This window comes from Zootoca vivipara, chromosome 9 (assembly GCF_963506605.1).
Source record: "Zootoca vivipara chromosome 9, rZooViv1.1, whole genome shotgun sequence".
Lineage (NCBI taxonomy): Eukaryota > Metazoa > Chordata > Lepidosauria > Squamata > Lacertidae > Zootoca > Zootoca vivipara.
The window spans coordinates 27,806,240-27,823,365 of NC_083284.1; the positions used below are offsets into that span (position 1 = coordinate 27,806,240).

At 46.0% G+C, this 17,126-nt stretch overlaps 1 protein-coding gene across 3 annotated transcripts in view; it reads right to left on the reverse strand.

Annotated features, from left to right (window-relative positions):
• SEC24D (SEC24 homolog D, COPII coat complex component) overlaps positions 1–17,126 on the reverse strand; it is a 59,941-nt gene that overhangs the window by 876 nt on the left and 41,939 nt on the right. For all 3 annotated transcript variants that reach the window (XM_060278559.1, XM_060278560.1, XM_035111604.2), the window contains 8 exons: positions 15,326–15,442; positions 13,915–14,085; positions 12,866–12,962; positions 11,755–11,900; positions 10,027–10,165; positions 8,689–8,807; positions 5,075–5,254; positions 1,943–2,134 (listed from right to left, as the gene is read on the reverse strand). In XM_060278559.1, the coding sequence (XP_060134542.1) occupies positions 1,943–2,134; positions 5,075–5,254; positions 8,689–8,807; positions 10,027–10,165; positions 11,755–11,900; positions 12,866–12,962; positions 13,915–14,085; positions 15,326–15,442 (1,161 nt within the window). The remainder of the gene's footprint in view (positions 1–1,942; positions 2,135–5,074; positions 5,255–8,688; positions 8,808–10,026; positions 10,166–11,754; positions 11,901–12,865; positions 12,963–13,914; positions 14,086–15,325; positions 15,443–17,126) is intronic.

A 17,126-nucleotide genomic window follows, 5' to 3' on the forward strand; every position in this document is an offset into this window, starting at 1 on the left:
TATTTGTAACTGTGGATTTATTTTGATTATAATTGTTCATGGGTTTGGATATTGTATTTGTTGCAGTAAGCAGCCCCAATTACTTCCTTTGGCCAGCCTCAGTTTCTGTTCCAGATTCTGGGGTGGTAGGGAATTAAAACCTTTGCCTCCACCCATATTCCCAATCCAGATCTTCTATGTGGCTAGTATTTGGTGTCAATGGTAACTTTCTTCTGGGGCAAATAGCAATGGGTGGGTGGGTACGTGTTGTCCAGACTGGGACCATATAAGGAATAAAGTGTTAAATCCACTCTCTTACTGTCTTAACCGCCCATATTAAGTTGCAACTTAGATGTTACAAAAAGCAAAGAAATATGATATAGGCTGCTATGCCAACAGCTGCAATTTAGCTCTCTGTAACATGAAAACCCAGTTAAGCACATGCACCACAACAATTCCCATAAGTTGGGGGTACTGCTGCAACTTAACACCATGCAAATTCAGATTTTCTTCTATAAATGACATTTTGCTTTTCTTTCTTTTCTTTTCTTAAAAAAACAATATTTAAATTCTTTAAAATATTACAAAAAATAGATACAGAAAAGAGAAATAACAGAAACATGAAAACATAACATACAATAACGAAATTCCTAAAATTTCAATCAGATAACATTAACAAATATAATAAACACAATGAAAAAAGCAAAACAACACAAAAATTAAAAAATTAAAATTGACTTCCTATTGTTTGCGCACCGCTTCCCTTTAATTTTCTCTTGTCTTGCTTTATCTAAGTTACTATTTACATATATTCTCTATAATTCTCTGCTTTTCAATTGCATTTAGCATCTTGTGTATTTCCTTTCTGCTTCCCATGTTAAAGGTAAAGGGACCCCTGACCATCAGGTCCAGTCGTGACCGACTCTGGGGTTGCGCGCTCATCTCGCATTATTGGCCGAGGGAGCCGGCGTATAGCTTCCAGGTCATGTGGCCAGCATGACAAAGCTGCTTCTGGCAAACCAGAGCAGCACACGGAAACACCGTTTACCTTCCCGCTGTAGCGGTTCCTATTTATCTACTTGCATTTTGACGTGCTTTCGAACTGCTAGGTTGGCAGGAGCTGGGACCGAGGAACGGGAGCTCACCCCGTCACAGGGATTCGAACCGCCGACCTTCTGATCAGCAAGCCCTAGGCTCAGTGATTTAACCACAGCGCCACCTGGGTCCCTATTTCCTTTCTGCTTCCCATGTTATGTTAAGTTATTTCCTTTTCCAAGTCGCAGAAAGTACTAGAGTTTTAAAGCGGATTTCAATAATGTTTATTTCCTTCCTTCCTTTGTTCATTCCCACCCATCTGGTTTGGTTTCCCTAGCCACTCTGGGCAGCTCCCAACAGAATTAATAATAATAATAGTATCTGGAGGTCTGCAGAATTGCTGTTTTTTATTTTAAATTTGGGGCATTTCAAGTCCTATGAATGGGTTGGAGGTAGGACAGAAAGAAAAACTGTGGATGCACATCCAGTCTATACTACAGCTCTTTAAACTGTACAGGGTTGGGCTTCCCTTGAATTAAACACTGACCCACATGTTACTCTCTGCTGGGGTGCGGTTCTAATGCAGCTGGAGAACAACAGCTGGGTAGCCATTATCCTGAGCAGATGAGGAGGGGAGTTAATATTCGTATTGAGAAACTTAGTATTTTCCTTTCATCTAGAATAGCCCTTAGCTGCAGAAACCCACCCCTGGTTCTTTACCACTGCCTGCTTCTGAACTGGTAGAGTGTTTGTACTTTCAGCCCCCTTGACTAGTAAGGGGGGAGGAGATGATCTTAAAGCTGTACTTGCCAGTGGAAATTTTATCATTAAACAGAAGTTAAAGCTGGAGATTGCATTTCAAGGCAAGCACACAACACCTCTCCCCACCCCCATCCTCGACACATCTTATACCACCCTGTGTACTCACAGCCTCTGTGTTGACATGTGCAAAGGAGGGCACATTAAATATCCCCTGGATAAGCTCTGGTGGGGCGCTGACTCCCAGCCACAAGAACATGTGTACCCCATTTGCCAGTAAGAATAGTCCTCCTTCAGACAGACGTTCTTCGGAGCAGCGAACAGCAGAGGGGAACACGTCGCTTTTTACATCCATAGAGTGCTGTAATGATAAGGTTAGATTGTGTAGCCCATAGTCCTTTTCTCTATAGTATGTTCACTGAAAGTAAATAGCACAAATATTGTGGCTAGATGAATAAAATGATAGAAAGCTGTTCTAGTTGCTTATGCACCTTTCCAAATATTGTTTTTACTAAACCATTTTATTTTCCATCTGCCGGACCAACTGCAGGCTGTTGAACTGACATCTCCTTCCACTGCCCCCAGTAACACTGGATAGACTAAATTCAATCGCTTAATCTGGGGTCATTTTCTGACTATATAAAGCACGGGTGTCAAACACAAGGCCCGGGGGCCTAATCCGGCCCGCCAGACCTCGTCATGTGGCCCGCGTAGCCGCCGTCGACATTACTTCTGGAGCCTGCGATTGGCCGAGGGTCAAAACCGGGGGCGGGGCTGCAGGCAGAGGCCGGAGCGCTGGAGCCGCGCTGATGGCCTTGGCCAGGGAATTTCAATTTCGAATGAGGCTGAGGGAGGCGGTGGCACAGTGGCCAGACGGGGAAGTGAAATGCAGGAGGAGGAGGAGGAAGCCCGCCGAGGAGGTAGGAAAGCCCTACAGGCGCCGCCGGCAAAGTTGGTGCCGGGACGGAGCAGCGCTGGATTTTTTTTTGGCGGGCTTTGCTGTTGTCTCCGAGAGCGAGTGAGGCAGCACTGGGGAGCTGCCGCCCGCCGCTTCCCTTCCTCTCCTCGGCTGCATCCGGGAGGTGGGCGAGCAAGCGGGCGAAAGGGACACAGAGTGAGCCTGAGGGGGAAGTAGGCGAAGCGCAACAGCCGCTCTCTTGATGGAGCCGGGTTTCTCTTCCCTCTTCCCCCGTTTTCTCCTCATAGACACTCGGGAGGGTGCCTGGCTTTTGCTCTGCCCCCCACCCCCGAGCTGCCCTTTGGCTTCTCAGTTCCGGTGGAGCTGCTCCCCGGGGGCGGCCGGGAGGGAGGCGGCGGCGACGGCACGGGTTCCTGCTCTTCCCGCTCTGCCGCCGCCTCCTCTCAGCCCCTCGTGATGTAGGGCTCCAGATGGAGTCGCCTCGCGGTTTGAGTAGGTGGGAGGGGAATTTTTTTGGGGGGGGGAGGTTTTCAAGCCTCCTCTGCCTGCAGTCCCGGTAGGGAGAGGCGGCGGCGAAGACGACAACAGCGCGGGTGGGGGGAAGAGCAGCTCTGAGGCGAAGATGCACGTCCGCTGGGGCTGCCGCCGCCTTCCTCCTCTGGGAATCCGCTGCCCTCCCTCAGTGTGAGGGGAAGGGACTCTGGCGCTGAGGAGGGAGGATGCAAAAGCAAAGCAGGGAGTTGGCGCTGCACCGCATGTTCCTGCCCCTCTCCAAAGCATGGGGTGGGTTGCAGCGTGTGGGATCCTGCCTAGTGGGGTTTGGGTGTGCGCAGGGCGGGAGAGGGAAGCCCTCTTTCCATCTGCAGGTTTTTAATCCCAGCAGTGGCTTTCTCCTTCCTGCCGAAGGTTTAGTTGAGCCCCCCCCTGGGAAGCCGTCGATCCCCACCTTTTGTTCAAATTTCCCTCGTTTACATCCCCTCCCACACACGCGCCACGACGCAGGAATGTGATCCGCGTGGGGGCGGGAATGAGCTTACATTATTACAAAAAACAGTAATAATTGAATACAGTGACAATAATTTATGATAATAAAGAGTGGACACATAGTCCTACAGACACAACCGGCCCTTTGAGGGTGACCAAACTGCTGGTGCGGCCCCCGATGAATTTGAGTTTGACACCCCTGATATAAAGCAAATGTATCAGCCCATCTGAGTTCAGGACAGACTGCAAAAGAAGTGGCTGCAGAACATCCCAATGCTGCAGTATTGCAGCCTTGCAAGTGGTTCTGTAACCAGTTGGGAAGGACAGAAAAATCTTTTCCATGCAAATGATCCCAGATTCAATCTCCAGCATCTCTGGGTAGGGTTGAAGAAGACCCATCTAAAACTCTGGAAGTCACTGCCAGTCATTGCAGACAATACTGAGCTAGATAGATCCATAGTCCACTTGGTGCAAGGCAGTTTCCCATGTTTCCGGGTTGAGGAATGACCTGGGTTTGTCACACTGCCACAACAGTGGATGGTGGTATTACTATACTGACATCACCAGAACTGTACAAAGTTATTGCAAGTATGTACAGAAATAGGCAGGCAGAATAATGGCCTCGAAGATGGACATTAAGGGGCACAGAAGTGTTTCCAATTTGACTCACGTATGAAAACGCACCTACCAAGAGCAACTCGTCCTTTTGCGTGGCTCTGAGTAAACTGCCCTCAGTGCCCATCTCCAGAATCTGCTGCTTCCTGCAACTATTGTGGGCCACTCATCTGCCCTCAGAGGTGGCAAAGAGGTTGTGTGTGTTGGGGGAGGCTGCCAGAAAGTGGTTTGGGGTACAGTGTCCCAGTCTGTCCACATGCACTCACCAGCACCAATGTCTTACTTACACTGGCCCTACCAGTGGTGTAGCTAAAAATGGCGGTGACAGCAATTCAAGTCCAGTGGGATTATGCCTAGCTGTTGGCTCAGCTCTGCTACTGGGCTGCTGCTGTGGGCAAATGGGCAAGCAGTCCATCCACCCAGCAGAGAGCTGGCCCTGTATGGCTGCTCTAAGTTACCAGCCTTATTTGGGCTGCTGTATGTAAAATTACATACTGTCCATTTTGGGGTGTGAGCATGGAGCTCTGTTCATATGGGTGGCTTCAAGGTGGTGGTCACTGTCTGGTATAATAATAATAATTTATAATAATTTATTATTTATACCCCACCCATCTGGCTGGGTTCCCCCAGACACTCTGGGCGGCTCCCAACCGAATGTTAGCAAAATCAGCAGTCATGTGATGGAGTAAGGCTTTCCCAGCCCCCTAGCACTTCTCGGAGGATGTCCGTGATGGCGCCAGCCCTGATACCTGCTGTTGTACCGCTCCTCTCTCAACAACTTACAATTGGCAGAAGCTGTGGATAGAATAGAAGTTGGGTGCCAGCGACGTCCATTGACATGACCAGTTGTCGGTGAAAAGTTCTTTCATCCGTGGAAATCTCGGGTTTGCCTATCAGCACACAGCTTTTCAGGAGACAGTTCATGTAGACTGGGAGCACCTTCATTGCATCCGGAAGGATAAGCTGGAAGACAAGAAAGGATGTAAAGTCAAACTACTGCACCATTTGTTTGTTCAGCATCAAATGTTTGATTTTTAAATGAGCATTTCACCAGACATATGCCAAAGGAAACAAAACAAAGGCTGGCGTTAATTGTTTGTTCAGCCACTATTTTTACATACAAGCTACGGCCCAGGTGGTGCTGTGGTTAAACCACTGAGCCTAGGGCTTGCTGATCAGAAGGTCGGCGGTTCGAATCACTGTGACGGGGTGAGCTCCCGTCGCTCGGTCCCAACTCCTGCCAACCTAGCAGTTCGAAAGCACGTCAAAATGCAAGTAGATAAATAGGTACTGCTACAGCGGGAAGGTAAACGGCGTTTCCGTGCGCTGCTCTGGTTTGCCAGAAGCGGCTTTGTCATGCTGGCCACATGACCTGGAAGCTGTACGCCGGCTCCCTCGGCCAATAATGCGAGATGAGCGTGCAACCCCAGAGTCGGTCACGACTGGACCGAATGGTCAGGGGTCCCTTTACCTTTACGACTGATTTACATGGGGGGGGGACGGGGCACACTGGGTGCCACACGGGTGGGAGCGGCCAGTAGCGGAGCTCCATGCTCCAGCACCGGGGGTGGAGAACAGGCAGGGGCGTGGCTGGTGCACATCCCAGGGGCATGGCATGCCACCCACAGGGGCGTGGCTCGCATCCTGGGGGCGTGGTGTGCAACCTGCAGAAGCATGGCACTCAGCGGGAAGGGGGCAGCCGCGATGGCACCCCACCGCGATCGTGGTGCCAGGGGTGGTACGCTCCCCCCACCCCTCTTCCTCTGCGAGTGGGAGCGGCACTTACCACGGGGCCTGCAGCACGCTCAAGCCACACATCTCTCCTGGGAGTGATGCAGTGGCTCGGGCACCTGCAGGCTCTGTGCTGCCCAAAATGGTGGCGTGTCAGGGACCGTGCTGAGGAGAGCGGTGGGACAGTATAGATTTGGAACAGTGGTTTGCAGAGGGACATAGGTTAGAAGACAAAAGTTGGGAAGAACTGGGTGGTGAAGAACTGGGAGAGAGAGAGTTAACAGACTTTCTGTCACTGGAAAGCCTACATCCACCCAGCTCAAAGTCACAACGAGCAGATAAGGGGGGAGTGGGTGTAAATCTTAATCTTAATTGGGAGCACCTTTCCTCTTTGTTCTTTCGCCCTACAGCTGATGGGGAGGCAGCGGGCGGACTCCTTGGAAGCCCTGCAGCAAGTCCTGCCCCGGCTCACCCCACCCCATGGGTGGCTTGCCCTGCTCCTGGGTTCAAGGTGCGCCATCCCAGGCACCCGAGCAGCTAGCTACGCCACTGTTTACATGCATTTGATGTGTGCACAACTGTGCATGCGTGCATTGCGGCAACCAGGGGTATAATGGTGCGGAACAGACTTGTGCGCACTCTTCTGATGAGCCAGAATGCAACCCCTGCACAAATCAGGGGTTGCCTGTAGCTGAAAATTGCCTTCAACTGTCCACATTCTAGGTGACGTAAGGGCTGATCTTGTGGTAAACAAAGAAAGTAAGTAGATGCCAATATGATGATTAAGCAGGAAAGCGGTTTGTGATGTGATACAATATCCAGTGGAAACTGCACCAAAAATTCACCACATACCTTGCCCTTTTATTTTATACTAGTGGAATTCAGCCCGTTTAAAAACGGGCGCTAGAACGCTGCTGTCCTGCAGCGCCGGCATGGGACGGAGCTTCGGAGGTCTCCGAAGCCCCGTCTCATGCGGGAGGTGCGTGGCGAGGCGGCGGGGGGGGGGGAGAGAAGCACTTCTCCCGCCCCCCCCCCGCTGCGCACCTCCCGCATGAGACGGGGCTTCGGAGACCTTCTCCGAAACTCCGTCCCATGCCGGCGCTGCGTGGTGAGGCGGCGGGGGGGGAGGAGCGCTTCTCTCCCCCCGCCGCCTCGCCGCGCACCTCCCGCATGAGACGGGGCTTCGGAGAAGGTCTCCGAAGCCCCGTCCCATGCCGGCGCTGCGTGGTGAGGCGGCGGGGGGGAGGAGCGCTTCTCCCCCCCGCCTCGCCGCGCACCTCCCGCTTCTCTGAAGCGCTTCTCTGAACCCTGCACAGCGCTTCTCTGAACCCTGGGACCTGTTCTTGCTGTCGGCGGCAGGGGGACAGGAACGGAGGAGGAGAAAGCGCTGCTTTCTCCTCCTCCGTTCCTCTCCCGCAGCCGCCGACAGGAAGCAGACATCCCAGAGTTCGGAGAAGCGCTTGCACAGCGCTTCTCTGAACCCTGGGACCTGTCCTTGCTGTCGGCGGCAGGGGGACAGGAACGAAGGAGGAGAAAGCGCTGCTTTCTCCTCCTCCGTTCCTCTCCCGCAGCAGCCGACAGGAAACAGATATCCCAGGGTTCGGAGAAGCGCTTGTGCAGCGCTTCTCCGAACCCTGGGACCTGTCCTTGCTGTCGGCGGCAGGGGGACAGGAACGGAGGAGCGCTTTCTCCTTCCTTCCTCTCCCCCAGCCGCCGACAGGAAGGACGCGTGCACTCTCCCCCCCCTGCCTCCTCCAACCGCCGCTCCTCTCACGGGCCAGGGAGGGTTGTGAGGAGGCCTTCGCCGGCCTCCACCCTCGCTTCCCTGACGTGCCCTGCAGTGAGGCGGTGTCCGGCGGGAGCGGCGGTTGGAGGAGGCAGAGGGGGGGGGAGAGTGCGCGCGGGCAGTCTCTGCTGTCCAATCCCTGTATCCCTGGGGCACATGCGCAGTACCTCAGGGACACACGGGACAACTGGACGCAGGGACAACTTGGACATTATTATATAGGATAGGATACAGTGGATACACATAGCACAAAAATAAAGATTTGCCTAGAACAACCTGGGGGCAACACTGGTCATGGAAGTGATAATTAAAGCTGACAATATCTTTGGCTGAAAAAGTCCACAAGAGGGAATTAATTTTGTCAAAGTTTTGCTTTGGTGCTTTTTATGCCAAGATAGCAGGTGGTGCTTACCTCCCATGGTTTTAAGGTGATGATGTAACTGGTGAAAAATGTACAGTGTTTCTCTTACTGATTAATTAGGCAATGAGCAAAGTGATATTTATGCATTCTTCATTACGTCATGCTTAACCCCCAGTGCTAAAAAAGTAACCGAGAGAGAAAGGGTTCCACACTTATATATGAAGGACCAGTGCTGGCATTTACAATGGCATGGGATTATTATTATTATTATTATTATTATTATTTGGGGGGGGGAGTTGCCATCTGTTGGCCTTACAATCTAGGCTGCAATGGGAAAACTCATTAGATGATGTGGTGGCAATCAAAACCGCATCTTAAAAATCATGGAGGGCCAATATTTCCTTAGAAGGTACAGCTTTCTGTCAAACTCCCCAGGTTCAAAACTGGGATTTCAGAGCTAAACCCCAACAGCCAACACTGCACAAAATTCAAACATTTGGAGCTGTAAATATAAAATACCTGGCTCACTGCAGATGGGCTAGCACAGTTCTTTCTGTAGCATGCCAGCATGCGAGCTGTCTGGTTCACCAGGATCTCACGGACAGTCTTCAATGGCTGGCTGATAATGGCTTTGTAAGCTATAATGGTATGAAAGGGAGATGAAACTCAAGTTGTTTCTTTCGCTCCTCCATTCCACCTTTTCACAGACGGCTGAGTAAAGCAACATCCTTTTATTTTATTTACTAAATTAAGAAGAAGTCAACTACTAACCAGAGTTTTATTTGATCAACTTCTTAAAAACACATTTCAGACCTTTTTAAAGCAGATCCAAGTCCAATAAATTGCACCTGCCCAGAGAGATATCTTCTTGGTTTAAAATGTGAATCATATGAAAGTGAAAACAGTACTCAGAATGGGTTTCTATCATACATCCAAGACACAACATGGCTTGTAATCTATCCTCAGCATGCCCCTGGGATGTGACGTAAATATGCCAATTTTCTTGTGTTACTTACAATTTTTGAAATTAAACTATGAGATTGTGATTTGCATAAGAACCTAGCAAATACATAAGAAGTTGACATAGGAGGATGACCAGCTACATGCAACACCCAGGACATTTTATTCATGCATCCAATAAATGTGTCTCCGACGTGCCACCTCTGATTTATAATACATGGCATTACTTGAGAAGTTAGGCTCCACAGCCACCCTCAAATTCCCCTTTCCAAAGCATACATCCAAAGCTTACCTGTTTACAGGGGGGGCTTTGGGGGGAGGGAGGGGTGGAAGGAAACCCAATTACAAAATAGACCTCCCTTGGATGGTCGCACCTCATAGGTGCCTCTTGTGACAGGAGGGGTCCTGTGGGGAGGTGGCACGAAGAAGGAGGGAAATAATGTTGATTTTTAAGAATTAGAATTGGAATTAAGAATAAGAAACCCGCCATAATTATATTAAGAATTATGAAAATCAGGAAGAAGGGATCTGAGGAAGCCATAAATACAATGTCTAACAAAGTAAGAAATTGATATTTTTAATTGTTTGTTTGTTTGTGTATTATGCTGGAGGATATAAATGGTTGGGGGGTCCCCTACCCCAATCTCTCTTTATGTCTCGGGGCCTCCTGGTGGCAGGGGGGGTGGGGTTCAGGAGCTAAGGAGAGGGGGGTGAGGACAAACCCAGCTTCAAAATGGACTACCTTCGACTCTCAACACCCGCAGGATCCACTTGTGGCAGAAGGGGACTTGTGGGGGGAGGGAGGGAAGGTGGACAGAAATGTTTTTTTATGTCTTGTCTTTTTGTGTTATTATATAAAACTAATAAAAAATATTTCTAAAAAACCCCAAAGCTTACCTGTTTTAACAAAGAAATTTATAAGCGCATCGGTCTCACAGCTCTTGTAGACCTCAGCTAACTGGGAGCTACAGTTAAGGCCAATATTATGTACACGCAGTCGTCTTTGACCACTCATCGATGTGTAGAGAACGGCACACTGCAATTAACATAAATGTGAAATTCACTTTTCAGAAACCATAATTTCATCTCTTACTACCAGTATTAATATATTTATTACAAGGTCCCAGGGCCGGTCACAACTATGTGAACATTAAACACAGTATAAAAAAATTTCAATCACAACTACAGTGGGTCTTGTGACACCACACCCCCAAACCTGGTGATATTCTATCCCATCTTAAAGGGAGCCTCAGGTTGAGCAATACTGCCATATGGTTCTGATCCAGCTCTTCTTGTGGTACCAAGACAGACACCCTCCACTTCCCTTTGATATACAAGGGCTTAGGGCAGAGATGTGTTTTCCTAAGGAACGACTTCATCCTTGCCAAGGCTCATTATATTTTATTGTACCACATTTACAACAAGGATTTGTGGCTGACTCATGGACTATATTTCAAGATGGATGACTAACTGTACTAAAAGTAAAGGGTTTAGGTCATTTTCAGAACTCGATTTGCTACCTGCACAAAGAGAGAGAGAGAGAGAGAGAGAGAGAGAGAGAGAGAGAGAGAGAGAGAGAGAGAGAGAGAGAGAGGAAGCAGTCATGACAAAATAAAAAGTCTTCACCTCATGTGGAAGTTTATAGCATGTCTAGGTTTTAAAGAATTGCTGCATCAACTCTTTTGAGGCAGAAAAGCCAGGGGGGAAATACTCAGCTTTTCAATTCTCTCTAATAGGACACTGGGAAGCAAAACTGCTGTGGTTTCATTGCTGTAGATTTGCATCGATTCTGTTGTAATAACAATCCACACATCTCCGTGCAATTCTGTCCCCATGTCCTGCTATGAGAGGAGCACTGGATCGTGCTTGCCAATATGATCAGTAAGGGAGAGTGTCTTCAGGGCTGGCCCTACCATTAGGCATAGTGAGGCAGCTACTTCAGGTGGCAGGTGCTGGAGGAGTATTCAGCAGTCCTCTGTTCTCCCTGTACAACCTTAAGCTAGCCAGCTGCCCTCAAGTGTATGGGAGGTCACTATCCCATTGCCAATGTGGAAGTCCAAGATGGAATGTAGAATGTGGCTTTGCAGGTGTCATGGACAACCATTGGATGCTTGGTGTTGCTAGTGACAAGTGACCCAACTGCCTGCTTTCCTCCTTCCAGCATTGTCCTTCTTATGGTGTAGAAACCATCCTTGGAATAAATCGACCCTCTCATGAACAGAAAGATAAATCTGTGTGATGTTATGCTTATGTTGGGAGGAGCTTCCACCCAGAATCAAACCTATTTCTCACTAGAAGAGCAAGGTTTCCTTACAGTTGCGGCTTTAATTTTGTGGATATTTTCTTTTATTTAGTGCCCTCAGGATAGTTGCTAGCTCAGATGATGGAGAAAGGGCCGATTTTGCTGCCTGAGGCAAAGGACAAGATGGTGCCTTCCCATTCCACATTTGCAGTAACCATGGCAAAAGGATCTTATCTCCCTAGTGGAAAAATATCAATGTCTGGAAAACTCATATAACACCAAGACTCACTTTAGGGGGAAATGTCTGGAATGCTGTACACATTTATCAATCACAGAGAGAGACCCTGAACAGACCAAGCACATGAACCTATATAGCTTGTTACCTGGATTAAAGCTCCATTGTCTTCATTCAACTTGTCATCATGCTTGAACTCCACTGTCACTGCTTTGTCACAATCTACTGCTGCCATTTCGACATCCGTGGTGTTGTTCATGTAAACAGCTCCCAAAAAGTCTGTAGCCCTGAAACCTAGAGCAGATTGCAAAATAATCTCATCTATGGACTGCCGGTTATCAGCAGCATCAGCACCACAGCTGAAAGACTGTCAGAGTGGCATTCCTCCTCTGCCCTCGTTCCATCCTCAGGATTGATATGCAAGTTACTTGATGTGGAAGGGCAACAACAGGTTTCTGTTATCTTGTCAATTTCACATGGCTAACATTTCACTCGAAAATTGCTGTGTGTGGCAACAGTTGGTATTTATTATGTTTGTTCTCAAACCTTTGCCCTTACGCGATGAATGCCATGACACTATGTTGCAGAACATTCATACGAAATGTTAAAATGAATCTGACAAAAGATTAAATCACTGTGTGATGGTATTTTCAACTCGAGAAGCAATGTGTTAATTGACCTTCAGAAATACACTATTGCTAGAGATGAATGGGGCCAACCATAACATCAGTCCAGATTATCCATGACTACTAGATTTGGGAAGCTGCCAGCAGTTGCTAATGTATTCTGAACTATGGGATTCAAAGACTTATTAAATCCTGGGACACTGGCCGTTTCTCATTTGGAAAGTATGCATGGCTTGTTCACATGTTTACATATGACCTAACCCTGTTCCTCTGCTTTTGCTGGATTCCCAATGCCACACTAAGACTATTCCACTAAAAGTGTGGAGAATTGCAACTAAGAAAGCCAAATAGTAGTTGGGCCAGAAAAAAAACTTCCCTATCTATCTCTGGTTCAGGCAATCGATTATGCAGGCCCCAAAGCACCAGCATCAGGGACCTATCAGAAAGCTTAAGGGAACCCCAAGGTACAAAAAAGTGGGAGGAATGTAGAGGGAACCCCAAAAAACAGCTGACTGAGGAATGAGTGTGCTTAATGACTACAAAATGCTAACTGTTGAAGGGACTGAGAACTGAACTGAGTACAGCACATTGCAATTTCTACCGCAGGTGCCACTTGTAATTTCTAGTTGTTACCTGTGCTAGTACGAACCCTCATGATAGCATCAAATCCCATCCGTTTTTCTATACTCTTCCTGAGATCATTCAGAAATTGGGGGCTGTCAGAATGGACCTAAATGAAAACAGAGAGAGAGAGATCTCTTAAGCAAATTGTAGACCTGCCACGAGATGGCAGCAACATGCTGAAAGTTGTTCCAGGACTTGAACTGAATTGCAGGCTCTTAAGAAATTCAGTGGCATTCAACATTCCTTTTAATAAGGGGTACAGGGGAAAAAATTTCATAGGGCTCTCAAACTCACCAATGTTCCAGCAACTTTTTTTTTTAAAAAAAGCTCAACCTGCTTGTTAACTTCTCAGAAGTAATACTAATAACGAAAGCCCACATCTTTCAAATGAATCCAAGAATCAATAATGGATGTTTAACAAATGAAATGCCTGTTTTCTAAATTAATAACTGGAGCAAGCATACATTTTAAAGCTAGTGATCTGAAATTCTTTTCTCAGAAACTGTTTTCCTTGACCAAGACACAGCTTGCTTTTAACCATATCCATTGCTTCCATGCTGTGCCAATGGCTTTATTTTTTAACAGGGATGTAGAGTAGCAGATATTTCATTAAAAAGATTCAGGGGTTTGCGAGAGCTCAGTTCAGTAGAAGATTAACATGCAATAATAATAATAATAATAATAATAATAATAATAATAATAAATTATTTATACCCCGCCCATCTGGCTGGGTTTCCTCAGCCACTCTGGGCGGCTTCCAACCGAATATTAAAAACAGTACAGCATCAAACATTAAAAACTTCCCTAAACACTTTCCCCTCAACACTTACCTTTTAAGATTGGAGTTGTGGTATCAGCTCTGCTCTAGTTCATATTGTATAAATAAGCAATGCTTTTTCACAAACTCTGGATACAACAGTATCTAGACAGGCTGTGACTTATCTCCAAATCTACATTCGGTCCTTTTAGATCCTTACTATTTCATTTTCAAGTGACACAGCAGCATATTATGCATGTCAAATCCCATGCATCCAAGTGGACAGAAAGAGAACCTTTACCTGAAAATTGTTGTATTTGTACAGGGTTCCTCCTGTGTGCATTGTTACAAGGCCCATGGAGGCTACATCAACATACTGGTTTGGGAAAAGGAACAGATCCACGCAGCAGCCACTAGCGACACAGTCTCTGGCCAGGGTCTCATAAATATTTGTCTGGGGTTGAAACAGTGTCTGGAGAGTTTAAAGGCAAGTACTGAGCAATAGGCAAACAAAACACCATTCATGAGAACAACCTGACATAATTCAATATGAATTAGCAGGAAAATAGTAAAGCAAACACAGCAAAAACATTTAAAAGGACTACTATACCCATGTATGATATAGAGTTGTTCGTTCACCATGCATTTGGATACCACTTAAGATATTGTAACTACGTTTTGCATGGTGGTTACGGAGATCAAAGGAGCCCATTTTAGTCTATGTTTGGATGCAGTTTTGAATCAAGATGTATAAAGAAGCTTTCAAAATGGCACCATTTTTTTTCTTGGTTTCTTAGAATACCCAAGGAGCACTGGGTATGAGGCTGCTAACGTTAACATAGCACATCAACTTCAAGGGCAAATGCATATTTTATTTCACTTTACTTCAAATATTTCTAACCCCTTTTCAAAGACTATTATCTTCCCAAGGTTGTTTACATTAATTACAAATATACTATTTCATTAGTAGCAATCATTTAAACATACGCTCCGGTTAACAATAGAAAGTATCAGTTTAAATAAAGCCAATACATGAAATGCAATAGTTAACAGCAAAACTCAAGGAAAATGTCAGCAGTAACTTATGCAATAAAAGTTTAGTATAAAGGCACTCCTGCGATGCATTCCTTAAACAATGACAAGAATCACCAAAAGACTTATTGGGTATGAAAGACAATTAACAAAAACTGATACTCAGTTTAGAGATAATTGTTGCTGCATTAAATATCTACTTACCAAAACAGTTATTAATCATTTTACCATAAGAGCCAAACTACATGCTATGCTTAATAAACCTCCAATCCTGATCACATACCTTCACACTGCATAGCATGTAGTTTGGGCTCTTATGGTAAAATGAAGAATAAGTAAAGTGTTATCTCCATGCCTCCAGCTGCAAAAAGAGCTAAAATCAGTGTAGTCCCCAGCACAGGTAGAGAAGTTTTTTAAAAAGGTTCCCACGGGCACCAATTGGAACTTTTAAAAATGACTTTTGTAGTGATTCAGGGTGATGCTATTTTAGTCCTGACAGCAGCTGAGGAACGAAGGGAAAATATCATTTTCCCGGAACACTGCATTCCCAATAACAATCCCCCTGAATCTGAAATTAATTGAAGTAAAAAACAGATATATAGCTTCATGTTACCCATTGAGAGTAACATATATTTTTGTACTAAGTTGCATGCAAAAACAAACAAACACCACTGAAATACCTTTTCTTTTTCTGTATTAACCAATTTTCTATCATCTCTGCTTTTCAGCTTCCCTGGTGCTTCTGCAGTCGGCAAGGAAGAATGGAAGATAAACAGCTTACCAGCACACTCTGCTGCCTGTTACAAAGACACAAGAAATGAGCTTTTTTCAAGCTGGCATTATAAATATTTGAGCCAGATCTCCATACAGTTTTAGCAGAGCCTCAAATGCCAGCATAAACTATTTGGGAAACTTTGGAAACTAAATAGTGCATTTGTTTAGAGTTTGAACTTTTGGTGACACCTTGGAAAAAATAACTGGGAAGTTCAGAATTTTAAATAACCACAAATAATCTAACACAAACACCTCAATATATCAGTGCTAATATACACATATAAATGAGAAAACTGGTGCTATGGGCAGTTCATGCTAACAGCATGCCAGGAATTATTAAATGGCACAAAACGAATTAAAAACACATTTCGGTGCGCTAGAAAAATCAATAAATTGTCCACTTGCAATGCGTAATCAAACTGGGCCCTGCTCCAGAACATGTAGTTCTTGGACTGACCTTTAGGGATCAACCAAAACAAGCACATTATACTTAGGGGGATGGAAACAATATGCCAGATTCTAAGCACTAACCTGCTCATGAGGTTCAAATGCAAGAGGAAGAATGATATTATTCTTGCTATATTAAGACCACGACCAACAAATTGGCAATGCGATTAGGGAAGGGTGCTATGGGTTCGATACAGGATACAGCTTGGGCTGGAATGGTCATAGATCCTCTGATGCTACACTCTGGTGCATGCCTACCTTGGCAGAGTACACAATACTGTAGCCTGTGCTGCTTTTTGTTTTGCTATTCCTACGTGATTGACTTCAGGACTAGAACAAGGCGGAGGTAGGCGGGCATGTGTTTGTACGATGCTCTTGGGCTGCTGTACTGTGCTATTCAAGCTGTCTGTTGATCTAGTCTAAAAAAACAGTGAATCAGCTTCAAAAGACACCTGTGATGGAGGAACACTCCCCAAACTGAATAATCTAGGGTTTAAAGGATGACTTAAGGATGAAAGCAAATACCAGAAGGCTTGCATTCTAGATAAGGGTTACCAGCAAAGTCTGTTAGATGCAGTACAAAAACACTTATAATATGGCAAATGCTGACCTGCCACTGTTTGTGCTTTTTACCACCACACATGGATGAAACATAGCAGCAGAAGAGCTTTCCCCAACTTTTACTTTGGCTAAAAGGCACATGTGCATCAAAAACACTCCCCTATCAATGACAGACAATCAAATTTTACTTTGTCCTCCAATTTTACCCATAATAAAAAGAGCCTGGGCATGGGGGAGTGTTTGCTTTTAGGCAACATGAAGCTTTTCCAGTAGGAAAATGTCTGCTGTGGACCCCTCTTATCTGGGATGAAACACAAAGATTGATGGCTTTGCATCAAATCCCTCAGCTGATGGGGAATTGGCAGAATTGAGTTAGACTTCTGGACACGATACTTCTAACACTTTACTCTCAGAATCACCATCTATTTATGCTACAATAAATCTGCTAGTATTTAAGCCACAACAAGACTCTGGTATCTGTATGTTTGCTATCCCAGTCTAACAGAATAGCCACTGCAGCTGTTTTTAAAAAGGGGATGTTTGAACTCTAAATGAAACTCTGACCAGAAATCTGGTGGATGCATTTTGGACCAGTTGAAGGTTTCTGAATCATCTTCAAGGACAGCCCCATGTAGATCAAATAAAAGGCATAATATTCATATGGCAAGTTTTGCAGCTGAGCAGAGATGGGAAACCAGC